At 41.3% G+C, this 26,630-nt stretch overlaps 1 protein-coding gene across 6 annotated transcripts in view; it reads left to right on the top strand.

Annotated features, from left to right (window-relative positions):
* The window catches only part of ADD3 (adducin 3), a 96,418-nt gene extending 70,010 nt beyond the window's left edge, over window positions 1-26,408 (top strand). For 4 of the 6 annotated variants that reach the window (XM_082765035.1, XM_082765036.1, XM_082765037.1 and 1 more), the window contains 14 exons: window positions 2,539-2,762; window positions 13,849-13,987; window positions 15,247-15,398; window positions 15,525-15,605; window positions 16,870-17,019; window positions 17,938-18,081; window positions 18,170-18,268; window positions 19,061-19,243; window positions 20,052-20,309; window positions 21,460-21,579; window positions 22,885-22,974; window positions 23,527-23,650; window positions 24,924-25,019; window positions 25,682-26,408. In XM_082765035.1, coding sequence (XP_082621161.1) covers window positions 2,568-2,762; window positions 13,849-13,987; window positions 15,247-15,398; window positions 15,525-15,605; window positions 16,870-17,019; window positions 17,938-18,081; window positions 18,170-18,268; window positions 19,061-19,243; window positions 20,052-20,309; window positions 21,460-21,579; window positions 22,885-22,974; window positions 23,527-23,650; window positions 24,924-25,019; window positions 25,682-25,983 — 2,133 coding nt within the window. In that variant the 5' untranslated portion in view covers window positions 2,539-2,567 and the 3' untranslated portion in view covers window positions 25,984-26,408. Of the gene's footprint in view, window positions 1-2,538; window positions 2,763-8,298; window positions 8,424-13,848; window positions 13,988-15,246; window positions 15,399-15,524; window positions 15,606-16,869; window positions 17,020-17,937; window positions 18,082-18,169; window positions 18,269-19,060; window positions 19,244-20,051; window positions 20,310-21,459; window positions 21,580-22,884; window positions 22,975-23,526; window positions 23,651-24,923; window positions 25,020-25,681 lie in introns of those variants that run through there. The other 2 variants (XM_082765040.1, XM_082765039.1) reach the window with 2 other exon arrangements.
* Window positions 26,409-26,630: the final 222 nt, after the last annotated feature.

Below are 26,630 nucleotides of genomic sequence, written 5' to 3'. Positions count from 1 at the left end.
ATTGTAAAGTAACAGGCTTGAACTAATTGTGTCCTGTAAACCTATTTAAAATAATCATAATAATAATAATCAAAGATTTTTGAAGCCCAGACATGCGTGCAGTTGGTCCAACCAGAGCCACGTGGGCTGGCACTTGAGCAGCAGCTTGCGAGTGGGGCTTAGCCGGGTGCAGGAGCATTTTAGCAAAAATAAATGGGTAACACAGCTCTTCTGAGGGAAAAGTAATGAAAAGAAGTTGTGGGTGATTGCCACTTGGAGCGAGGTTCTCACCTTCTGCATCTCTACACCAGTTTCGGCTACCAGCAGGTGCTTGAGGGTGTCTGTTCTGACCCTGATGGAGAACGGCTCTGGTCCTGAGCTCCTTGTGGCACTTGGAGACCGAGCTGGTAGGCTTGCATGTTCTCATCATGGTCTGCTTTTTCTATCTCAAACCCCACGATTATTCAGGGGTGGGGGGAAAGGAACAACATAATCCATTGTTAGATTTACAAGGGTCTCTCCTGACCTTGTTCTAACCTGAACAGAGGGAGGTTGAGCTGTGATGCTATCCCAAGTGCTGTCCCCAGAGGTCTGTCCTTCTGCTTCAGTGCTCTCAGCTGGAAAAGACAATGGCTCATTCTTTAGCAAAACCTTCTCTCCTTTTGTACCCCTGCTCGTAGCGCATTGCCCTAAGCAAAGACTTAAACGAAAAGGCATTAACTAATTACAGTCTGTAGTGGGAAATTCATGCACTGAATTTTTTCCCCCTCCCCAAATCCCCACTTCCCTTGAAGCAAGCAGTGTCTCCTCGCCTTCTCCCCAGCATCCCCCAGCCGGCCATGCGTGGCAGACTTCAGCCAGCAAGCACTGAGTGAGCTCAGCCATGGCAGAGCAGCCAGTGCAACGCAGCCTCCATAAAGAAACCATCCAAGTTCGTGGAGTTTGTGTCCAGGATGTGGATTATACGTCCCAGGACACGCTGTGTTCATCCAGCAGGCCTGGCACCCTCCTGAAAGCTGGGTGTGAAGCTGGATAGTGTTGTAATTTAGTGATAGCCTGTAATATATAAGAAAATGGGGGATGTGGTTTTGCTGTGCCTTATCTGCGAGTGCTTTCCCTGCTCTGTAGGTGCTGTCTGGCCGGGGTTTCACATTTTAGGGCAGTGCCCCAAGCCTTTCATGCTCGCGCTGCCCTGTGCAGCATGCCAGCAGAGCCGGCTGGGTGCCACGGTGGGAAACTGGCTGAAGAGAAACCCACGTCCTCCTGCCAGCCTGCTTCTGGGGCTCCTCACAGGCAGGAGGAGGGCTGGGGCTTTAGGGGGACTCTCCCCAAGCATCTCATCTGGAAAAGGTGGAAGGTTTTAGCTGCACAGCTCAGATCCGCACATCGGTTTGATGCCCATAGTGCTACAAAAAGTAGTCACAGTGACCCAAAAGAGGGGTGTTTTCAGCCTCTGAAAGTATCATGTTGAAGCACATTGCTTACTGCTGCTTCCCAAGTGACGTTCCTTCACATTTGGCTGTTCTGTGCATTTTTTATATACTAAAGATGTTTGCATGCAAATATTCTTATGTTAAGTACGTGACTGAATGTAGGTATTTGCATGCTAAAATGTATTTTCATAGTATCTCTTCCTACAAATCTTGCTTCTCTTTGTTCTTCAAACCTGAGAAAACCTTCCTCTTGGTGCCTGTTTGAGGAATGGTGTCCTCAGCGTGTTTCTGAGCCCGACTCTGTGTATGAAAATGCAGGCGTCGGATTTTCTGCTTTTGATCCGCTTCTGTTTGTGTTTACAAATGCTTATCAGTTTTTTTTAATGATGTTTTAAGTGCAAGACATGAAAGTTGTTTTTTCGTTCCTAATGTAATGAGCTTTGGTGAGAATCCTTGCTTACAATTGCATGCAGAGGAGACGAGCTAAAGCCCTGAAGCCGCAGTCCAGTGCCACCCTTTTCTGCTGGTTTGCTCTCTTTGAGCATGAACTCCAAGCACAGGCACTGGCAGAGATCTGCTGGCAGGCTGCGAATGGACCAACAGCATTTCTCTAAAGTGAAGCTATGGGATGCTTTGGAAATGCTGTAATTAAGGGATGCCTTCATTGGAGCTGGGAGGTGAGCTCTGAGCCGATGTTAAGCAGAGGCCCCGTCTTCTGGATGTGTTCTGTTGAAGTTCAATGTGTCAGGAAGGAGAAATACAATAAAAAAAACATGTTGGGGGGTGATGAATGTGATGTAAAATGAGACAGGAAATGTTGTCATAAAATATATAGTGTGTATTTTGGATTTCATTATTTGTAATATTGTTCTGCTGTGGTTTTTATTTGAACTTGAATAGAGATGGTTACAAAGTACCAGAGGTCTCATTAATGGTTTTTAAACACTTTTCTACAGTTTTTCCTTAACTTCCTAATTATGGTAATTATTCACTTGTTCCACTCTCATTTTAGACATCATTCTGCAGAGTTGAAGGGAACGGTTATTTGCGTGCAAACTTGGAAGTTGCATTCAAAGTTTTCTATTTAATTGCTAATCACTCTTCCCCCTTTCTCACTTTTTTCCAGGTGAAGGCCATCATCCGCAGAGCTGAAGCATGAGTACGGATGCCAGTCAGGTGGTGATCACTACTCCTCCCCCTGCCACGATGCCTCACAAGGAGAGGTACTTTGACCGCATCAATGAAAACGACCCGGAGTATATCCGGGAGAGAAACATGTCTCCGGACCTGAGGCAGGACTTCAACATGATGGAGCAGAGGAAGAGGGTCACTCAGATACTGCAGAGCCCTGTGAGTAGGATTCAGGATGGGGCTGAGAACTAAAAAAGGTTCTTTTCTCAGATTTCTCATTAATTTGCTGAGACTTAAAATAAATAAATAAATAAATAAAATTATGTCACAGTTAGCTAGAATAACTCTGGACTGTCTTATAAGAAGAGCCATGAAGCAGATTATCCAACGTTTTGTTTGCATTGCTTTTTGTCTGTGAACAAACAGTCTTTATTGTGAGTTGGTTTTTGTTTTTTTTTTTTTTTTCCTCCTGATGCTTTTATGGTTTTATGCTTCATTACAGCATTACAAAAAGATCTGGTTGGCTGCAGGGTACTTAATTAAAAACTTAGGCTCGGGGAAGAGAGTAAAGGAGTCACCGGTGAAATAGGAACAAATTACTGCATTGCTAGGAGTTCTGCTTCCTGGTTTGGAGTGTGAACCTATCATTTGCATCAGGAATGCTTTAATTAACGTTTTTAATGCAGGCTACAGTCGTTTAAATGCTAGACTGTGCATTCTTCTCGTGTACTTGGGGGCGATTGTACCCATACGTGGCTGTATTAGCACATCTCTAGTGGTTGTCTAAGTTCAGTACTTGTGTAGACTGCACGTAACACTTAAATCTATTGAACCACCCTCAGATTAGTTTTAATTCATATTGTAATTTATGCATGGTGTGGATTTAAGCTGATGAATGCATTAGAAAGTAATACTGGTGTTTTGAAGCCACGGGGAGTAAGGGCTGTGCGAGGGTGGGGGCGTAAGGTGAGTGATGCAGACAGCAGGGCGCAGTGGGGTTAAGCTGCTTCACGGATCCTTCCCTGTTCAGTTCCTCTGTAAGTTGGGGTGTTTCTTGTGTCATTTTCCTGAAGCTTTTCCATATGTAATGAGATTGCAAACAGCTGTTAGTAATCACCCTATTATAGTCATCCATGAATAACAGGATTGTTTGCTAAAGTGTTGTCGTGGAGTGCCTCTTGGATCTGTGCGTTGCTCTGGGTATAATGTGAACCTGTTGACTAAGGAATTTATTGCTTTTGAGTCCATTTGTGCAAGTTTAGTTCTGCAGCCAGCCCCTTTATTATAAAGAAAATACTCCAAGGAGGTATTGCATAATGCTTTAATCACGATAAAATTATGTTAAACACTCAATTGTAAAATGTGACCGGCCTGCTCCTTCCTGTTAAAATACTCCCATTAAAAGTAGCCAGGACTCACAGCAAAGACTAGATAGATCCTCGGCCTGTTTAGAAAGGGCAGGGTAAAAATAAGTTACAGAGGTCTTGTTTGGGCTTGTGTTTGTGGCATTCCTGGGTTCTTCCAACAGAAGCTTTGAGTCTGCTGGGCGTAACTATTTGCTTAGCATTCGGGGGGACCATTTGCTGCATCTGCCAAGTGTAATAAATGTCTCTTTGCTGCATTCTCTTTTTTTTAAAGAGGTGAAGTGTCATCATGCAGGTTTTAGGAAGGGATGAGGAGGTGCTACCTCTGAGTCTAGGTAACTGTTTTAGCAGACACCTGGAGGACGAAGAGCCACCAGGCAGTTGTTGGTGTCCTGCTGCAGGAGAAGCTGAGCCCAGCGCTTTTGGGAAGTGACTGCTTGGAGCTGCCAATAAGTTGCAAGTTTTTGTTTTGCAAGGGAACAGTTGTCCAAATAAGCCAGGGGCCTGCTGGCTGGGCAGCTGTTGGCATCTGGCAGGGAGAAGACGGGGACATGGAGCCGAGTGTGTGAGCAGGCACGGAGAGAAGGTGCCTGAGCTACCAGCTTCCTTCTCACCATGTCTCCTGCTGTTGTCTCTTCTCGAAATAGAAAGCTTGAAGGAATGCTGCTAGGGTTTCTCTTGTGAGGAAATAAAAGCATTTGTAATACAACATCTGTGACTGAACATCCGTCAAGTGAATTTCATAACTGATTTGGAGATAGAAACTGCATTATTTCTTCCAGAGTCTGGCTGCAATGTGACACAATGTTCTTGAGAGTCAGGACTGAAAATTATCATCTTGTTTCCTCATAAATACAGTATTTTTCACAAAACTACCAGAAAGCGTGTGTCTTCTTACTTGTCTGCCTAACGCAGGTCCAGGATTGCATTGAACATGCTTTTGTTGTACAGCTACGGAATTACAGAGCATTAGAAAATTGCATAAAGCTTCATTGCTCCTCTGGTTTACTCCAGTTGACGAGTAGGAATTGGTTTGAAGGTGTTTTGGAAGAGGAGGAAGAGAGGTTATCAGACACAGTTTCATGAAGAGTCTGCTCACTGGTAAATCTTCACCCGGTCTTACATGTTGATGTATGCACTCAGATCGGAGAAATAGTCATTGACTCATCTCCTGGCACGTATCAATAACTGGAGTGTACATAGCAAGGATAATGCCTTTCTTTTCTAAAAATATATGAGCATGTATGGACTCGAGGTGAGTTTGAGTGAAGACATACTTTCTCCAAACAAAGAATTACGGTATAAACCTAAAGGGTTAAGCACTGCCACACAGGAGGAAGCTTTGGTACTCATATATTGAATTAACAAGCCTTTTTCTTTGTTCCCAGTAGGAAAATCTACATCCCTCAGCAAGAAAATAAATTAGAGAATATATTTCAGGAACCACTGTATATTTTGAGCAGTGTGTGTTATTGTAATGGCTACAGCCCTGACCAGACACCCTCAGACATCAAACTGCTGCATCTCTCTGATGTGCCATTTGATGCACATATTGATGTGCAGTCTGACTGCTCCTCTCTGATGTGCAATTTCCCTTTCCTAAATTAAATAATTTAAAGGCTACCGAAAAGCTATTCTCATTACCTCTGATGTTTGTTAATGTCTCGGAGCCTGTTTGTAATAACTCTTAAACAAATCATAGGAGTTTTGCAACGCTGCCCACGAAGAATCTCCTGACATTATCAGTGATTTCTCAGGCATTTGCCTGATGCTGCGTGTAACCCATGTGCGTCTGAAGGCTTGCACAATCTGATGGGACCCACATGTGTTGTTCTGTGTCTGTCTGGTAGAAAGAAAGTACGTTCAGCCAGGTTAGCCATGTCCAGCCTGATAGCATCTGGAAGTACCACTGGTCATGGTTTTAATAGAAGAGCATTTAGGTTTGGTTCAGTAATGTCTGCAAGTTCAGAAGGTCTGGGTACTGGGCTTACTTTTAAAGGAAAGGATACATTTTTGCAGTAGACTAATTTCATTGCTTTACATTGTGTCTGAGATACTTTACCTATAATAAATAGGAAAAGCATTTTTTTTTATTTTTTTTTTCAATTTTCACGGTTAACTCCAAAACTAAACCCCGTTTTGTTATTTTACATGCTAAACAATCATATTCTGCTTATACAGAATAACTACCTCTTTCAATGAGTAAACATCCATCTGCTATATCATCAAAACCCTAATTTAAGCTGTGGTATGCAAGTGCTCCTGGCCTTCCTTTCTTTCTGGCATTTTGCTGGTGCCCTTGCCATGGCAACTGAAAGCTTAAAAAAACATTTTTTTTTTTTAATTATTAAAAAAAGAAAAGGCATGAAAAGCTATGATTGCCCAGCTATCCTGTATGGAGACGGAGTGGTCACTTCATTATTGCGTTGTGGGGGCCTGTGGGGCGCAGCAGCTGCCTGCCTGCTGAGTAGGGTCAGGGTGGAAATGGGAGAGGGTGCGTAAATTTACATGGCATATACACAAAATAGAATTGAATGTATTTCATAATTTCACTATGCAAGGAAAAAGTAGTTAAATTTATGTACGAGGCAATGAGCTGAATGGTTGAAACACACAAATGCCTGGCTATTGGCATTTAAATGCCAGGTTTATGTTTTGAGCTTACCCAGGAACGTTTCTTGTGGCTCATCGAGGTGCACTGAGCGTGCCCTGGCCGTCTTTGCCCATGAAACATGTTTGGTTTGAGGCTGAGAAGCAGCTTGCTCGCAGGACCTCATCACACTTCGCTTTATTTCTGTGCTGGCTGGGAGCGCTTATCAGGCCCCTGTGGCCCCGCAGGGCGATGCTGCTTCAGTGCCGCTGTTGCATAACAGCAGTAATTTGGTTGTGCCCGTCTGTAACACAGAATCGGTTTCCTTACGGTTAGGTTAAATGTCCTTCTGTCCCTTGTCTGTCCTTCCTGCCCCTACATGTGCCTGCCCCGGCCGGTCCTGCCTGACCCAGTCCCGCTTGGTGGCTGCCGTAGCATGCAGGACATGGGCAGACTTTTCTTCTTGTAAACAAGCAAATAAACCCACACTCCATTTTTTTCTGGCTATGTTGTGGTTTTTTTTTTTTTTGTTTTTTTTTTTTCTTTTTTCAAACCATCAGTTTAGAGATGAAGGATAGTTTTGTGTATTTACTTTTCCCTTCAGGTTTTCCATTTGTCTGGCTTGCTTTGCTCTGTATCGGATGAACATCCAGTGTTTTCACAACACTGCTCCCTTTTGAGGCAGTTTATTTTTTTTAAATACCAAAGTCCATTCAGTTGCTCATGCGTTTCAGCTTACAGGGCTCGTTCCCCATAAGTTCAGAAGCCCTGTGGGTCCTTCAGGAGGGCTGCCCACCTCACCCATGCCTTGGGGCCCCTGGCTGCACCAGCTTCTCGTTCTGCAGCTCCCTCATCTGGCTTTGGGCGTCTCTGACATCTTCGTGGCTTTCTGCTGGGGAGGTGTGGACGTTTCCCCTACCCTCCTCTCACTGAAACTTTTTTTTTTTTTTAATCGGTGCTATTTTCTGTTATGTTAGAAATGAAAGTTACCTTTGACTCCTCTCTTCCTCCCATGTTGCTGCTTTCCATTTAGTTTGAACTCAGGTCTTTCATTAGATAGAAGTGCCAATGTTTTCCAGATTGAATCAATAAACATGTATTTTTATTTCTAATCTTCCTGTTGTTGAGCTGCTTGGGTTTGGGTTTTTGTTGTCTTGGGAGGGGTAGGAGGGGGTGCAGATCCTGCTGTAAGGCATCAAGTCAGTCTGGTGAGCGAGCAGGAAGAGGGGTTGCCAGTGCAGCACAGGTAATGAGTGACAATTAAAAGGACTTGTGCAGCTCTTAGCTGTGCTCACTTTTAAGTCTTTTTTTTTCTTTTTGGACATTTTCTTCCTGGAGACAAGTTGTTAAATAATCCTGTGCTTTAGCACGAGTTCCTAACAGCACCTGGGAACTCCTAGAGAGCAGTGGCTGCTGGCTGCAGGATGCACCCTGTGCTGTGCCCTGGTCCCGGGGTACCTTTGTACCCCTCCTGCAGGTGTTTCTTCTGGAGCATGGCCCCGGCTGGCATGGAGCAGGAAAAACCAGCCCACACCAAGCCAGCTGCAGGTCTCTTCTTGTCCTTGGGGTCGCTCAGGCCAGTCCAGATACCCACGCACTTCCTTGCAAGTGAAGAGATCATCGCAGCTGTATCCAATTCCTCACACTTATTAATAAGCCTGTTTCTTTCTGCATTAACACCAAAGCCTCTCTTACTACTTTTTTTTTCCCTCCTAGAGTTCACAAACACTTGTTGCTCTTATCTCCTCCTTGCAAGACTTTACTCAGTGGCGGTTTTTTGCGGCCAGCTCCACCCTTCCCCACTCGGGCACGGGTTGTTTGTATCTGCGCGGCGGGCTGGAGGCAGCCTGGTGCAGAGCTGCTTTCGCCAGCTGCTCTCAGTGAAGCTCTTCCTCCCCGGGTGCTGCGATCGAGCACCAGAGGCAGGTAGGGTGTCCGTGCTCTCCGGAACAAAAAATACCAGTTAAGTTTTAAAAACTTTTTGTTAATCATAGTGATTTGGCTTGGAGACTGTGGGTGCGTTTATAGATAGATAAGTCGAATTATACCCTGTTAAAATATATATAAATGCTTTGGTCAGAAATGGGCAAAAGAGGCTAAAGGGATGTCTTGAATCTTTCTGCAGCTTTTAGGCTAATAGTGCTGTTACTCAGTGTAGGAATCTCAGAAATCTTTTCTAGTTCTTTTCATGTAGGCTGAGGTACCGAACAGTTGGGACCTTGCTCTTATTAGCCCTGATAGGAACATGTGCTTTTTCCTCTTTGTAGTTTGCTGTGGTGTGGGGTGTCTGCAGGTAACCTGCATGTGAGCCATTTCTCTGTCCACAGGGGAATTCTTTTTCTCTTCATTTTGTTTCTACTTCTGTTGAGCGGATAAGTCTCATCATATACATCCTTAAATCAATGGTAAACAAACAAGAAATGACATAGAAAGATACTACTTATACTATAAGCCTAAATACTTATGAGCCTGCATGCTTCGTGACATCCTCAGAGAGCTGTCTGCCAAGATGAAGAGATTAACAGAATTTTTCTAGTAAAAAAATATCTAGCAGAGAACAGCAGGGCTATAGGTTATTCTAGCAAGCTAGTTTTTCTAGTTGTCTGCTTCTGTTGACTGAAAAATACCAGCTGTCAACCAGTTGCTTTGATTCTTAAAAGCCCCAGTTTACACTGTCAGCTCATACGTGAGCTAAATGGAGGTGAATGAGTCAGAACCAAAGCCTGAAACTTTGCTGCTGAGTTTGAGAACCCTTGCAGGTGTAGGCTAAAAGACTTTTGCATCTAAGCTGCTTGAGTTTGTGATGTGCATTTAAAAGACGGTACCGTGCTCTGAGCTGGGGTGTCCTCTGGTCATCCAGGTACCGTGGCTTCAAGAACAACCTCAGCTGGTACTCGTGGAAGTTGGGCTTGCAGCTGGTGGCTTGCCCTGGTCAGATGGGGAGGTTGTCCAGTGCCAGGTGATTAACAGCTCTAATCACCCTGCTGCTGGCCCTGCACCTTGTCTGAAGAGTGGCTTTGCCTCCTTTCCAGTGGCTGTCCTGGACCCAGCTTTGATACCAGGGGCTGTTTTCTGTGCAAACTGTCATTGGGATGCTCAGAGTACTGCTCCAGCACAAAAAAGATCTGAATCCCAGAGCTGAAACTTTCTCCTTACTGAGTGCTGCTGAGCATACAGCTGAATAACATAAATTTGTCATTCATCTGGCACTACATTTTTTCCTGGGTCAGCATTTTCTTGTCAAGTACTACATCTGAAATTACTAGCGACCTTTCCACTTGAAAAATTGCTGTTTTGTGCTGGAGCAGAGCTTTTGTCTCCCTTTGGAAGACACCCCCTGTAGCATGTCCCTTGTGGGCAGCGCAGTGCCAGTGTTACAGCCCTGTGAACTACAGCAAACCAAACCACTGGGGCTGCAGATGGATTTTCAGAAGCAGATTATTGCTGCTGAATGGGTTGGATCCCAAAATCAGAGCCCTGATTTACAGCAAATGAATGCACCAGTAAATGTCATTCATTTAATGGGGAATAGCTGAGGTAAATTGTTCTCCAGAAGCCTGTCAGGAGCAGAGGAAGGCTGTGTCAGCACGGTGGGTGATCACCTACGGGCATGCAGCGGAGCACGTGGAAGTGGGAAGAAGCCTAAACACAGCAGAGGGGAGTACTACGGGTCTGTAGGCGTGACTGGAAGGTAGGGAAACATGCCTAAATATGCGTGGAGGAATGTGTGTGAGTCACGAGCGTGACACTGAAGGCTGCTGTCTACTAGATAATGTCACTGTGCACTGGCACGTAGATAAATGGCATACCAAATTTTATTTGTATTTCAACATACCCACACCTGCTTTGTTCATCCCAAACCACCGTGTTTGCTACTTGCCTGGGTTTTACCTGTTGTCTGGTATTTCTGAAATTACCTTTAAGGAAAGTTTGTGTTATGAGCAACTTTATTAAACTATAAATCCTTATTTGTAGTAGTGTTAGCGTGTAAAATATACTCCTGTTTGTACCGGAGTACAAAACTGAGAGCAAAAGAATGAAAATAGCATGATCAGAAAGCAAAAGAATAAAAATACAATATAAAATAAAATTGTTCCATCAAAAGCTGTCCAAAATACATTATCTTTTTTTTTTTTTTTCTGCAATAGCAGTAATATTTCTCATACAAGTTGGGGGGAAAAAAAGTCTGGGTATGACTAATAGGAATTTACTGTGAATGTTTTTGCAGATCCTTTCTATAGCCCTTGTTGAATTGAGAGTGATTTAATATAACACAGATAACTGTTTTTCCCCATCTCCTCCCAAGCAAATACTGACATAAATTTCATGAATTCTGTCTTCTACATGGCCCCCATGAGACTACAAATGTGCAATTTCCTTATATACAGATTATAAACAAGAGTAGAAGAGTATTTCAGCCTTCCTGAGTGTGAAGTGGCTGAGCTTTTGTGCAGGGGCCTCTTTCAGGAACATTTGAGGAGTAATTGCATGTCTTGGAATGGCAGAGCCTGAAAATGAGGGTTAGTATTACTTGTGGGTGAAATATATGGGCCAGTCGTTGTCTCTGCTATCTTAATAGATCACAGTAACAGAAGGAGAAAATGCCATAAAGCTGTAGCCACATTATGAACCATTAGGAGAAAACAGCTGGTTCTGGGAAGTCTGTTATGGCAGGGCAGCAGTAGTGTTGTGAAGCTTAGGCAGAACATGAGGTGAACTGCCACAAAATCTCTTGCTGGTTTATTTTGTGAGGTATTTTTGTTGTTGTTGTTTTAAAGCTTTCTATAACATCAGGAATATGATGTGCAAGGGGATAGGAAGCACCTCTGCTATTTTACGCTTCTTGTGCTTTCAAGAAGGTTGGTAAAGCACAAAGATTGGTCCTCAGCTCCTTTCTCTATGCAGTTGTGAGCTATTTGATCACCAAAATCCTTTCTTCTAGCTATGTGATACATCCCTATTTCTTATACAGAGTTGCATAGATCATTCATGTCTGAATTTCATCTGGTTGCAGTGACAGAAGTGCTCAGGGCCTGGTCCCAACCTGCCTCAGCATCTCCTCCAGGTTGTCACAAGCGATGCTGACTCTCCTGCTTCCTGGCCTTGCAGTTTTGGAGTTTGTATTTCCAACTTGTTCCCCTGAGATACAGCAGTGTGCATTAAACACTCAGAGCTGCACTTGGGTTTTCAGAAGAAATTGGGCTTGGAGTATGTAAAAAGCTACTTGCTGCTGAGTGCTCTGCAGATCAGTCCCTGGGCATCTCAAAATGAATGTCCCAAATTAGTGGAACCGTCTGACCTCTGCCTCTTTGCTGTTCTGTGAAAATGGTGATAGCGCCCTGCTTCACCTTAAAGGCATGTTTGGGGGATTAGGAAGTCAGTGCTTCAGAAGCATTTGGATTTACAGTACTTATCTGCCCCAGAGAAAATCTTGTCAGATAAGTAATAATTGTTATCGCAACAGGGTCTGAACAGCATGCTGAAAAGGCACAGGGCCACATGCTGAGCTGTGATGAGGGAAAAAAAATACTGAATTTCTTTTCTAGTGAGGACCTGCCACTATGTGCTATGTGAGGCAAAGGGACAAAACAGCTGTGGTAGAATGACAGGCTGTGTGCAAGGCAGGTAGAGAAACATCACTGAGAGCCTGGCCTCTGGCACTGTGGGCTTTGCAGCCATGTTAAGGCCAGGGATTGTGCTCGCTGTTTTGTTAGTAAGTGTGGCACCCACCTTCTTGCTTGAACATGGGGTCTCTGATACTGATGACCATCCATGGAGCTGAGTTGGGTGGAAGGGAGTTACCTGTGGATAGACAGAGGGCAAGAGCGAGGAACACCAAGTGGCTTTCCCAGTGCTGAGGGAGAAAAATCTGACTTTGCCTGTGTATCTTCAGGCTAGCAGGGAGCTGGTGAGCTGTTCTGTGGGCATGCCGCGTGCATCTGGTCTGCTCTGAGAGACCTGTGCAGCAGATCACTGAGTAGTCAGTCCACGCGGATACTTAAAGGCTTTTTTTGTGGAGATCTGGTAAGTCTCAGGTACACGTGATCCTGACAAAATTACTTGGAGAAAAAGAGCACAGGTGGCTGTGCTTGAAAATTAAATGTAGTTGTGGATGCACTGCTGATCAACTGAGAGGCCATATCAGGTAGAGTCCTGCAGATGTTTTGGGGATCTGGCAGCAGCACCCTGTTCATCAGCAGTTCTGAGTATACAAGACTGTGTTATGAAACTGGATCTTTCCCAACCAAGTTGGGTGTTTTGGAGGAATGAATTAAAATTCAGTGAAGGAATTGTGTTTGCCTTACAGAACTGTTTTCCTTTTTAATTGAGACTAAATACTCTACCAAGGCAGGCAAACTGAAAGGAGCAATTACATAAAGGGAATAGCCTGGAGTTATAATAGGAGTCAGCTGCATTGTACAGACACCAAATGTCTCTCTGGAATGAACCAGCAAGAGCATTCGCCATACACCTAGCTGGTGGTGTGCGCAGCCCTGTGTGCTGCGTGTTCAGACAAAAGCTCGAGGATGCTGCCAGAAAATAATGAGAGGGTTAGAAAATATAACCCGTAAGGAAAGTTTGAAAGAGCTGAATTTATTTCATCTAGAAATGTCAAGGCTGAAGTAGTCCTAAAACAGGCGTTTGTTAGGAGTAGTGGTTTGTCTGCCTTCTGGAAAGAACAGGCTTTGTCCACAGTGTTAAGTATATTAAATCTGGTACTGTGAAAACTGCTTCATAATGTATTCTGCATGAGTTTATCTTGTTGGGGTTGTGGATATTTTATACTGGGAAAAGAGGGGAAGGGCTTTTCCCTTGATGAGAAGGAAAGAAATAGGAAGTGACCTCCTGACATTCCTTCTAGTTTTTGCGTGTCTGCGGTACTACTTCAGCGTGGATGAACTCCAGTTTTCCATTTGTTTATAACTTTATCAAATTTGGATGGATTTTCAGAAGGATTACTGAATTTAAAAGAAAAAATATCCAGCACTAAAAGCAACATATCCTGGTCAGATTTCAACAATCTCTTCCAAAACATGGAGTGCCTTTAATTGTTGATACAAACACTGTTGTTAGCATTTACAAAAATATATTTTACCTTGTGTTCTTCTAGGAAATAGTTAACCCTCTGTGACCAAACGCCTTCCCCCTCAGCTCCCCAAATTGCCAGTACTTAGGATACAAAGCTTAGATCAGATGGTGGAAGTCTGGTGAGGTTATAAGCAGCTAAAAACAAGGTCTAAGGGGAAGTGTCATGTAACATTAATAACAGGCAAATCTACCAGCCCCACCTATAATAATCTTTCTTCTATCAAATCCAGGTTTCCTTGATGATTGTCAAATGTTTCCACAGGCTTTTAGAGAAGATCTGGAATGCCTTATTCAAGAACAGATGAAGAAGGGCAATAATCCAACCGGACTGCTTGCGTTACAGCAGATTGCTGATTACATTACAGCAAGCTCTTTTGCAGGCTTTTCCTCATCTTCACTCAGTAAGTGAACTATGCATATAATGGACCCTTTTTCTCTTCACTTTTATTATCACCAGTGGCTAGCACTGCTGGGATCTCTTCTTTATCTGAAAAAAAGTTCTGTCAGAGCCTGCTGAAGCTGTGAATTAGTACAGATGGTGGTCTTAACTTTCCTTTTGGGCCTTCTTTCTCTCAAATGCTTTAATTTGTATGATATCCAAAATGTTTTGAAACTTCACACTTGGTTATTTTAGAATTTGCTAAGAGGAGTTACATTGAGAAAGAGAACAAAATTCTGTGCCTTGCTATTATTAGCAATTTAACATGAGCATAAACTGAGATGTGAAGTTGTTTGTTTTTCTGCTCTTGCATGTAAGTTGTAAAAAGGAGGAACAGCCTGCCGGACTGGATTGTTACCCAGACATCTCCCAGAGTTAAAAACAGCTTCTAGTATGCACTATAGTTACAAAGATGTCACTGGGATCTTCCAGTCTTTCCAAGTCCTGCAGCACTGAAGTGTTAAAGTCAATTTAAGCTCTGTGGGTGGATGATATGATACGGGAGCTTACAAGCCTGAAGTACAGTAGCAGCTGTCAGCATTCAGCATCTTTTGAGAACTGGTCCTAAAATGGCTCTTCGGTGTTCCAACAACAAAACAAGTGGAAGAGAACAGCAGAAAGCTCAGATAGCCTTATCTCCATGTCTCTAGCCGGTCCTGCAGGTCCAACTGTTGTCTCTGCAACATTTGCTTGGGACTTGGACAGGATGACTAATCTCAAAGTGCACGCTCCTTCTGTTGCAAACCAAACCCTTTTCCCTCAAGTAGTAACTAGTTGCTCTAGTAGGGTAGTAACTTTCCCTGTAAGCATAGGCAGTAGTTCTTAGAGGGGTATCATGCTCTCGCAAAAGGGACATGTTGGCCTTCACGAGATGTTTGTGCAATCACAAGTCAAAGAAATCAATTGATTTTTATGCCTTCTCTGTTAAGAGATGATCTAGCAGTCTGACAACTCTTGCACTAATCCTAATTCCTTCATTAGAACTAACTTAAAGGGCTCTGACTGAGACATCTCTTCAGAGGCTTAATTTTGGGGTGTGGTTTCTACTCTCCTAAAGTAACAGAGGTTTCAATAAAGACCTTAGAAATCCCTGGAGTACAGGTCCAATCTAATAATTGCTGTTATTGCTATAACGACAATTTAAATATACTGCTTCTGAAAGATCACCACATAGCTAGAAGATACCTGACGTGCCACCATCTTCATCTGTTTGTTTTTCAGGCCATGGAATGGTTACCCCTATCAATGATCTACCTGGAATAGATACCTCCTTGTTTGTTAAGGGAGAAAAACTTACTCGTTGCAAGTTAGCCAGTTTATACAGATTGGCTGACTTGTTTGGGTGGGCACATTTGCCAAATGCCTATATCACAGTAAGTATTGCAGAGAATAAGAATTTTTATTTGGGATTTCAGCTATTCAGTCAAATTAATTTCCCCCCTAATAATATAAATTCAGCAATATGTCAGTAATCCATTTGTCTTTTTCCTCCATTGCAGGTCAGAGTAAGCAAAGAACATGACCATATTCTAATCATTCCAAGAGGTCTGTCCTTTTCTGAAGCTTCAGCTTCCAATTTGGTATGTAATTCACCTGCAGTAATAACCACCAAGGCTCAACCTGTTTTCTAAAATACTTTTGTGGCTGCTAAAATGGACCTGAACTATAATAATGCTGTTTGTTGGTTTTGTTTGTTTGTTTTATTGTTTACCCACCAGATTCAAAGCTGATTAACTGTTTAGATAGTAGCATCCTTAATACTTAGCATTTCATTTTGGGTTTAGCTTTACCTTGTGTTGCTTTGTCTCCAGCCTCAATGTAGAGTAGCAAAGTTTTGTTCTGTCTCCTGAAGCTTACTGAATAGCCTCAGCAGCAACCTTTTATAACCTGACAATATGATAATGCAGGGGAAATCACTCTGTAGGAGTAGTGTTAGTAGAATCAGCTCCTGTGTTTATAAGTGGGAAAATAAATTGAAAAATCTTCCCTGGGCTTAACAAAGGAGCTGGGTAAAGCTACAGGTTGGCATTTAGGAACTGGTAGCTGCTAAATCACACATCTTGTGCTGCAGAACCTGCCATATGTTCTTTATGTCAGTACATATCTGTAAAGAAACTATCTCCAGTTGGAAGAGGGCAGCAGGTCAAGATAGATAGCATTGCACCAGCAGACACAGAACCAAAATAAAAATGTGAGAAGATGACCTGATGTGCTATTATTCTAATGTTACTACAAACTTGAAAATTCCCTATGCATTTAATTTTCTTATTGGACATTTCTCAGAGCCTGAAGTTTCTTCAAATTCAAAATCAGGAAATCTTAATAAAATTAATTTTAAACTGCCAGAAATGAGAACGCCTCACTTATAGAAAGTCATTAGTAGTGGTTTGTATTTGTATGTCATTTATGGGAAAATACTGAAGGTGTCTTTTCTCCTTTCTTGCGTGGTTGGAAGATGCTTACATAAACATGTGAAATATATTTACAGGTTGAACAAAATCTTTTCTTTCACATAGCTGTTTTCTGTTCCAGTTGTGATTCCAGTTTTTAAATTGCTGAGACTCTTTTAAATGAAAGGTCAGCTAGACAAAGAGTGAATGATATGATATATTGGGTTCTTGTCTTTTACTTCTTCCATGGTAGGAGAAGTAAATGCTATCAAATGCTATTAGTGTCTTGGATGGTAGAGTGGTTTAATGACACAGACTGATGGCTGCTCTACTTTTTTTCTCATGATCTGAGCCCTGAGTATGTGAGGACCAAGTGAGAAGGAGAGGGCAGTTCTCAAATAATTGTGGTTGTCACAGACTTTTTAAATATTATTCCTTTGCTTGACTTTTCCAGGTTAAGGTAAACATCCTAGGAGATGTAGTTGACCAGGGGAGCACAACTCTAAGTATTGACTCGGCAGGATTCAGTCCGCATGTGGCCATCTACTCCACGCGCCCCGATGTCAGGTGTATAATACACATACACACCCCTGCAACAGCAGCTGTAAGTCTTCCTCCTTCTAGCATGGAGTAAAAGAAAACAGGTTTACCTTATGAACTTGGATCACCTTTCTGTAGCTGAATCACTACTCATGGAGGTTTTATTTTTGTTTGTAACATCGGCTCTATGCTGCTTTTTCTGTTTTTATTTTAAATTTAATTTTTTTAAAAGCCGATTCTGCAAGGTCATGAAATCAGCAAAGTAAGAGGGCTGAGGCACTACGGTGAAATGAATAAGAATAAGCTAATGTACAGACACGATGGTGCTCAGGTTGAGGAGGTTACAAAATACAGAGTTTACTCAGGGTTTATTTATAGCATCTCAGACCGTACAACGTGCTGTATGCATCATCATTTACATTCTGCAACTGCGTTTCTAAATGGCTTAATTATTAGTTATGCTCGGTTTGGATTTACCCTACTACAGAAATATTCTAGTTAAAATATATCAAAAATGGTTTGTACAGCAATGATAAAAACATAAGGAGACTTGAAAAAAATGCTTTGAAATACAATGATATGAAATGTATCTATTTACTTTTATATGCATATATAAGCATTCCTTGACTACAGACAAAAAAAAGATAATGGCTAAGTTCTCTCCTGCTAGCTTTTTGAAACTATAAACAAGGGAATGAAATATCTAGTGGGAGCATTATGTTGAAAATTAAAGGAGGATAAAATTTACAAAAACTAACTTGAGATAACTTGTCTTTTCCTATAATCAACCTGTCCCTAGGTTGTGTAGCAGCAGCTCTCACTCTGTTGCAAGTTAGAGCAGTTTAAACATAGACGTATTATTTCTCAACTCTCTTTTCTGGCAAAGATACATCGTACAACCTGCAAAGACTTGGGTGGTTAAGGTGTGTTTTAAGAGTTGTTTTTTTTTCCTAATTATCATTACTTCATTTTCTCGAAACAGGTTTCATCTATGAAGTGCGGCATCCTTCCAATATCTCAAGAGGCTCTGATTCTGGGAGATGTTGCTTATTACAATTATCAGGGATCTCTTGATGAACAGGAAGAGAGAATTCAGCTTCAGAAAGTTCTTGGACCCAGTTGCAAGGTATTCAGCCTCATTCACGCTTTCCAAAGGCAATTTTCATGTTCTGTGCCAGTTTCTACCATTTAACATTAGTGTCTTCATTTACTAGGTATTAGTCTTGAGAAACCATGGTGTGGTAGCACTAGGAGAGACACTGGAAGAAGCATTCCACTATATTTTCAATGTGCAACTTGCTTGTGAAACACAGGTGAGAGAGAATATATTCTTATTTAGTCTTGCAAAAGGTGTGACTCAAGATAGCTCAGTATCCAGCCCATTTATCACAGCTGAATGTTGTGTCAAGGGAAGAAACTTCTCCCTGTGATCACAAAGAACTGTAGAACCTGATAAACAAAAGGTCTTTAGAGCGCAGGTACAGGGTTGCATGTTTAAAAATAATTTGAATCCCCAGATCAGTTTTTCCCTATTGTCTAACTTTAGCTGTCCTGTTGGCCATCCGGGCATTATTTGTAATCTGCGGGGAGAAACCACTGAGGTGTCCTCGCCTTTCACAGAAGCCTATCCCCAGAAACATCATCACTTTGCTCTTACGTGTTCCCCAGCACGTTCCCAAGTATGTGTTTGGAGGGGAGGTGCAGATGGCAGTCTCTCCTCCCTCACCCTGCCATTAATTTTGAATTCAACTACTTGTTCATTTTGAAATTTATATTAAATTATTAATTAATATAATTAATATTAATTATATATTAATTTACATTAAATTAAAAATTTTTTACTGTTGTCATACAAAAAGACCTTTTCGGTGTACTCTGAGAGTTAGTGTTTGTGTCCACTCCTTTTGGAGTGCAATTACTAGTAGATACTATCATCCTTTTTAAGTAAGAATCACTTGCTTTATATTTTAATACATTTTTGCACAGAAGAAAACGAGCATGAGAAATAGCTGCAGCTATATATATGAGTTTCTCCAGTGCATCCAGAAAAGCAGTGACTCCAAAAGCACTTCCACAAACAAAATAACGCTCATTGATGTCTTTAGGTGCACGCGTTAGCTGGAGCAGGTGGGATAGACAATCTCCTACTACTGGATCTGCAGAAGTTCAAGCCTTCCACACATGCTGTGGCAGCAGCTGGAGGAGGTGGAGTTAATATGGCTTCACAACAGAAATGGAAAGTTGGGGAACAGGAGTTCGAGGCACTCATGCGGATGCTGGACAACCTGGTGAGCACGCACGTGGGGCATTGTCCATGCAGCCTTCATAAGCTGTTGAGTGTAGGGTCAGCTTCTGTACCACCAATGTTTCTTTCTGGCCTTTTTTGTGAGCTTGAAAATGAAGGCAGAATGACTTCTTATTGTATATTAGATCTCTTCTGCTTGATTTAGTTCTTACTATGTCAGTGTACTGAAAGTAGTATCCTGCCCTGATAAGAGTTTATAATCTGTTGATCTTAAACTTTATCCAACCCATCTCACAAACGTTTGCTTTTTATAGTGGCCTACTAGTGAAAATGTTTTAAATGCCACCCTATTAAATAGATGTAGAATATTTCCTCTGTTTTTGTTAATAATTCTAATATTAGGAAATAAGACTGATTATTTGAAATGTCTGTTCACTACACTATGAATTCTGGAACAGCCTTTTAATACAAATAGAGGGAGAAATGGGAGAGTGTCATGAACTAGAATTGTCATTGTGCAAGATAGGAGGACTTCATGAGGATATTCAACCAAGTCACAGCCTGAGCAGGAAGGTCACCCAGTAGCTGTGTATTCACAAAGGCAGCAGGAAGGCCAAGTGTGAGTGGGGGACCTGTCCAGCTGCCTACCTGCAGGGTAGTTTAAGTGGGTCTTCTGAATGTCAGAAGAACAGTAGGAATGAATTACGGCGAACACCACTTGCTACTTCTCTGAAAAGCTCAGTGAGCCTATTCAATGCCTACAGAGCAGCACAAAAAGTTCATAAGTACTTTAGTTATTTTTTTCTGACTTTTTTTCTTTATAATTATTTTCTCTTTTTCATTCTCCATAGGGATACAGAACTGGCTATGCCTACAGGCAACCATTAGTCAGGGAAAAACCCAGACACAAGAGTGATGTTGAGATCCCAGCCACTGTGACTGCCTTTTCGTTTGAAGATGATACAGTCCCACTGTCCCCACTGAAGTTCCTGGCGCAGAAGCAACAGAGGGAAAAGACAAGATGGTTGAACTCCCCCAACACGTATTTGAAAGTGAATGTGCCTGAGGAGTCCTGGAATGGAGAAGCCAGTCCCAGGACCAAGATCACGGTAGGCCGATGCTTTGGGTAGTTGCTTTGTTTTTATGCTGCTTGAGAGAAAGCAAACTACACACAGCTTTTTTGAAGACATCTTTAACAGGATTAGCAAATCAGTTAATCAAGCAGGCAGAAATAGATTTGTGGAAGTTTTAATGACACCAATGTTAAGGGCTCCAAGTGTTTTGGGCCTTGCCATTGTTTCGAAGAGCAACGGTTCATGTTAAAACGTAACGATTATTTTTGCTTAATAACCAGTTCCTCCGATTCCTTTTTGTGCTATTAATTATTGGCCAAATATAGTAAGGTTTTAAATCACATGTGGGCTGCTCTCATATCAACAAGTTTTAATTCTAATTGAGCAACATGGTGGGAGATGTCCCTGCCCATGGCAGGGGGTTGGCATTTAGACGATCTTTAAGGTCCCTTCCAACCCAAACTGTTCTGTGATTCTAATTCACCTCTGTGAATTGAAGGAGAGAGGGAGAGAGAGAGAGAGAGAGAGAGAGAGAGAGAAGTGTTAGGGGACTCTGAAGAGTCTGGTAATGTTACCAGTTCTAAAGATGAACAAGACTTTTCCTCCTGCTTCCACTGTGTTTCCAGCCCGGGGAGTGATGGCAATGTGTGTGTGGAGCACGTTATTTGCTGTTGGGCTACTCCCAGATGCACGATGCAACCGTCAAAGCATCAGCTCCTCCTGCTGGCAGGCCAGCAAGCTTCTACACTTAAGTTTGGGAGAAATATCCTCAGCAACAAATGTAAAACCTTTCTACAAAGGAAGAAGGCTCCAGACAAAATGTGCAGTTAGCAAAGGTGGAAGTTGACTGAACGAATAAGAGAGGACAGGCTCTGGAGCTTACAGATCTGTGTGCCAGTCGCTAGGAAGCATGACACTTCCTAAACGTGACTTCATTAGCACACAGTACTATGTTTTGCAAGAGTAAATTTTGGTGTTTACTGGAAGTAATCTTGATGGTACATGTTCAAATCCCTTTGGGGAAGCAGAAAAACTTGCAAGGACCTGGGATATTTGTGGATGTCATATGGAATAGAGAATAGAGTCAGGAAGGATTTTCCTTATCTCTGTTCTTTAGCCGTAAGTCAGAGCTGAGAGTTGTCCCTCTCCATTACGCTGGTTTTTAGCATATTTTTTTTCCTTTAAGTGGATGAAAGCTGATGAATCTTCGAAAACTAGTGGAGGAACTCCAATCAAAATTGAAGATCCAAACCAGTTTGTTCCTTTAAATACAAACCCCAGTGAAGTGCTGGAAAAGAGAAATAAGGTAAAAGATGCGAAAAGAATAAAACTGTAACATTTCCAAGTATAATTATATGTTAAGTAACGTAAAATTTTTAATTGTTCTGATTTTACTAGGAAGTTTGTATGATTGTGGCACCAGAAAGCGTTATAAAAACATGTATTTAAACACGTGATATACGTGAATTCTGTAGAGAGAGATAAGCAACGTTTGTACATTCTGAATGCAATAGTTTGGTGAATGATGAGTATTAACTCTGGAAATGGAAGATTGGAAATGGTAGTGCCCTGCTATTTAGCATTGTATTTAGTAGATAATTAGGTGTCAGCATGAACCAAATTGTTGTGCATCAGGTGAACTATAATTCAGTCGGTTCAGATGGGTTCTGCTCTGTGCTAATTCTCCTGGTGTTTATTGAGCTGGAGTCTCTCTGTCCTAGTCCACTCTGTAATGGCAATGGAAAAAAACCTCTCTGTAAACACAAATGTCTCAGTGCTTTTCCCTTCCAGCACATAAGGCGCTGACTGTCAGACTGACCAAAAACTCCACCCTGGACATTACTATACGAACAGATATTTGGGACACTTTCCATTTGATTACAGAATCTTTTATTTCTTGGAAAGCGCCATATCAGTGTCTGTGGGGATTGAACTGGAGTCAGAAGGAGCAACTCCCTTCCTTAGAGTGGGCGAGGCACCCTCTAATCATCTAGAGATTTATACTGCAAGTCCCAGACAATGATTTTTAGATTCATGCAAGTCACTGTCTCCTTAGTTAGTTGGCTCCTATTTTTCTGCTGTACAATGTTTTTATCTGATCTATTTTTTTTGTTTAGATCTGATCTGTCCGTCTCTTAAGCACTGACAATGTGCTAGGATTGTTGTTTTGGGGAAAACAGTGAACTTTGCTCAGAAATAAAAGTTTTGCCTTCCTTTATGACCACAGAGAACTTTTTCAGAGCTTAGCATGTGATATGCATTTTGGGGATGGAGAGGACAGATTCGGATAGCATACAGATTCAGGTAGAAGACAGATTCAATAGCGTACTATTCTTTGGAGTTTATTTCTAAATACTAGCTCACATGAAGCACAGAAGCTGGGGGTAAGGTGGATCTTCAGTGGTACCTGAAGAGCTAAACAATATACGCAGTGCCTTCAAGAGAGGAAAGGAACATCTTGTTTTTTAGTGCGCCAACATACAATTTGTTCCTCTGGCCACACACTACTACCTGTATTATTGGTTTTACAAAGTTGATGGACGTAGGATTTGGTTAAAATTAACAAACATAAATAACTGCTTCTAACCCAGTTTATTTTCTTTACGTATAGATTCGGGAACAAAACCGATACGACCTAAAGACAGCAGGACCGCAGTCTCAGCTGCTTGCTGGGATCGTTGTGGATAAAAAGCCAAGTCCCGTGAGTAGGACTAATTCACTGATTTAAATATATATATATATATATATATTTTTTCACTTTACTTTCTTTCAAACTTCACTTTGGGTCATTTTCTTTCTAAATACTTCATTATAACTAAATGTTTTAATGGCATTATTTAATAAAAAAAATAAAAAAGGGAGGGGGAACATCATGCATTATAGTTGAATCTGTTGTTAAATTATTTTCACTTCTCTGAAGAAACTTATCAGAAGAATATCTTGGTCCCTGAGCTATAAGCTTTTGAGAGATGTCTCTCCTTTGAAGCTATCATACTTCATACAAAAAAAGACCAAACGAAAAACCACACACAAAAACAACACCCCACCTCAAATAATGTGATTGTGACACTGTAAAAGAGTGGTGAGTTACAGCTCTGTAGTTGGTGTTTATTTCTACATAAATGTCTATCCAATGGGGTAGTTTTAGTGTGGATATGTCTGTCTGTCTGCAGGTCTGGTGTCACCAAACTATTAGCCACATACCTGTCCCTTGCTTCTCAAGTGTTCATTTTTGTGGTTTTCTCTTTTCCAGCCAATGCAATTTGAAGATGATGAGCACGCACCACCAGCACCACCCAACCCATTCAGCCATCTCACAGAAAAAGAACTGGAAGAGTACAAGAAAACAATTGAGCGCAAGCAACAAGGGTTGGAAGGTCAGTGGTGCATGTTTTGTTTTGTTTTATGTTGAGGTTTACATTTCAATCATCAGTTCATTCCTAGTTTGAAAATCTACTGTAAAAATGTAACTACTTGCTTAATTGTTCCTTGAGGCAGTGGAATTATTTCTTAATTTTTCACTTTTAATTTGGTAAATGCTGAAATTAAAGCAATGGAGGATTTGCACAGCAGTGGGGTTGAGAAAAAAACATGCTTTAACATAGTGACCTTTTTCTTAGAAATCATTGGGTTCTTAAAATAATAGAAGTTAGCTTGTGCAAGTCCGTGAAGGTCATTTAGTCCACCGTCCTCCTCCAAATTAATTTCAAATTTGGGTCACATCTCTTAGGGCCATGTCCAGCTGAGCTTTCAATACCTGGAAGGATAACGATTGTGCAGCTAGTCTGTACAACTTCGACAAAGGGCAGAAGGTTAAGTTATGTAAATGATATGGGACTAGTTAACTCTCTGAAAAGTGATTTTTGCCGCTCAATTATGAAATATATGGTAAGGTAGAAGAAATCTTTGTGATCTCCAGGGTCTTTTTTTACCCATTCAGATATCAGAGTTCACAGGAAAAAAAAAGCTGCTGAGCTCTCACTGAGAACATGAAATACACTGTGATGCTTCACATTTGGTACAGCCCTGTCAATAGGTTCTGCATTTTCTGACCCTCAAATTCCAGTGGTTCTGAGTTCACATTTGTAATTTATTATTTCCAGAAGTTTACTGAGATGTTTGATCTTGGCTTCTTTAATTTTTTTCTTTATTCTCCCAACATGCAAGGCTCATCTGCTTTCACTTTTTACATCTTTTCACCAGTACTAGTACTCTGTAGGGAATTGCTAATTCTTTTTTTTTTTTTTTTTTTTTTTTTTTTTTAACAGTAACACTTACTATGCACTTTTGTTCACTAATACTGTGTAATAAAACAACTTTGCTATATACCGTGTTCAGGATATAGTGTGGTGGCCTATTGTAAGTCACACGTTCTGCTGTTACAGCTAGATAAAACCATGGGCATGCTCCTGGAATGCAACCCTCCCCCCTCTCTTTATGCTTTCTATTAAAGAACTAATATATAATGATTGTTAGCAGATGAAATGTGTAAATCCATAATTCTACAGAGTTTAAACTGTGTACTGCAACTTCTTGATGTTGTCAGCATGAACTGCACAACGCTAGCAGAGCTGTAAATCTTGTAACGCTAGTACTGACATTCTTTATTTTTACTTTTGCATGGCTACTAATTAAAATCTTGTCCTGCAGATGCTGAACAGGAATTATTCTCAGATGACGGTTCATCTGTGTCACAAATTCAGTCACAAACTCAGTCCCCGCAAAATATCCCAGAAAAATTAGAAGGTATTCCACGTAGTTTCTCTGAAATACCAATGGCTCTGATAACCTGAGTCATCTGCTCTTTTGCTGGGTTCTTTACACTTGTGTGATGTCAAATGAAGGGAAAAAAGAGCCCTCTTTTTCCCAAAGTCTGGGTGGGACTCTATCCAGTAGACTGCTTTTCCAATTTTTTCAAATTACCTAATTCTCACAAATAGAAAATAACATGGGGAATATTGAACTTTAGATATTAACAAGGTGGAGGAAATAGATGGTATGTTTTGGTGTTAAGATTAGATTTTTGGCCTAAGGGTTTTCCAGAAAGCTCTAAGAAAGAACTTGGGAACAGCAGTGCTCCAAAGATGGAGTGTGGAATTGCTGAAGTTTTGTAAAGCGGTCTCTGGAGTAAAGTAGGCAGCTTGAGATGTATATGTACCTGGCAGAGATGAGGTTAGCATTTTCAGCCTGATAACCTTTACTTATGTTTTCAAAGTATTTGTCTGTTTACAGCAAGTAGGCATGTGGATAAAGGAGAAAAGTCCCCATCTAAACACTTTGGGTTTCATTTTTTGGATCACAATCCAGACTGTCATCTTTGTTTCAACTTTGGGGTTGTGTTCTTTTGTTTGCTTCTTTGTTTTCATGATAATGCACCTAAATAATTGCAAATTTTTCCATTCTCTTAGAAAATCATGAAGATTTCTATACCCAAAATGCCAACCTAATATCTGTGGAGCTACCCGTTGTGGTGGTGAACGGCAAGGAAGATGCACATGATGTGGAAGAAGACCTCACCAAGAGGGTCAGTCAGTTAACCACTAGTAGTACTGTGGAGAGCGTAGAGATTACCATTAAAAGCTCTGAAAAGATAGAAGAGGCCCTGTCCCCTGAAGGGTCACCTTCCAAATCCCCGTCAAAGAAGAAGAAGAAATTCCGGACCCCGTCTTTCCTGAAAAAGAATAAAAAGAAGGAGAAAGTAGAAGCATAAATACAGTTCTGTTGTGAGGAGATGTTGCACATTTTAAACATTTAAGTTGACCATTAACAGAGTAGTGTTAGGGGTGTGCAGTAACTGGACTTCTTAACCTAAACAAAAAGGAACTGGAAGAGGTTTTGCTTTAAACAAAACAAAAAACCACCGCCACCAAAAAAAAAAAAAAAGACTTTCATGTTAATTGAAAATTAATTCATCTCTCACATAACTGAGTCCAAAATTGCTATGAGGGTTTGAAACATTCATTAGTTTTGTGTAGAACTACACTGTCAGGTGCTCAAATACCATCATAGCAAGATCAAATACCATCACAGTATGCAGCAGCAAGTTCTGCGTGGAGTATTTTGCAGACATTAAAATTTTCAGTACAGTAAAGTCTTTAATAAAGTTACTTAGAGTGATCACATGCGGGTTTTTTTTTTAAAGAAAAAAAAAACCTGCTCTCTCAATTGGTAACCAGATCATGCATTTTTGTATTGTGATTTTATGACCATATATTTTATGTTTCCGTACCCCTGTTTGAGTGGGTGCATATTAACAGCACACCTTTAAATATTTTTTTTAAGATTAGATCATGTAGAAATATTATACACTGGCACATAATACTAGGGGAAGAACTGTGTAAGAGAAAGTTTATTTGG

The sequence above is a fragment of the Aythya marila genome, assembly GCF_965140915.1.
Source record: "Aythya marila genome assembly, chromosome: 7".
Lineage (NCBI taxonomy): Eukaryota > Metazoa > Chordata > Aves > Anseriformes > Anatidae > Aythya > Aythya marila.
The sequence above is the reverse complement of the archived record's forward strand: the minus strand, read 5'-3'. Positions and strand labels throughout refer to the sequence as shown.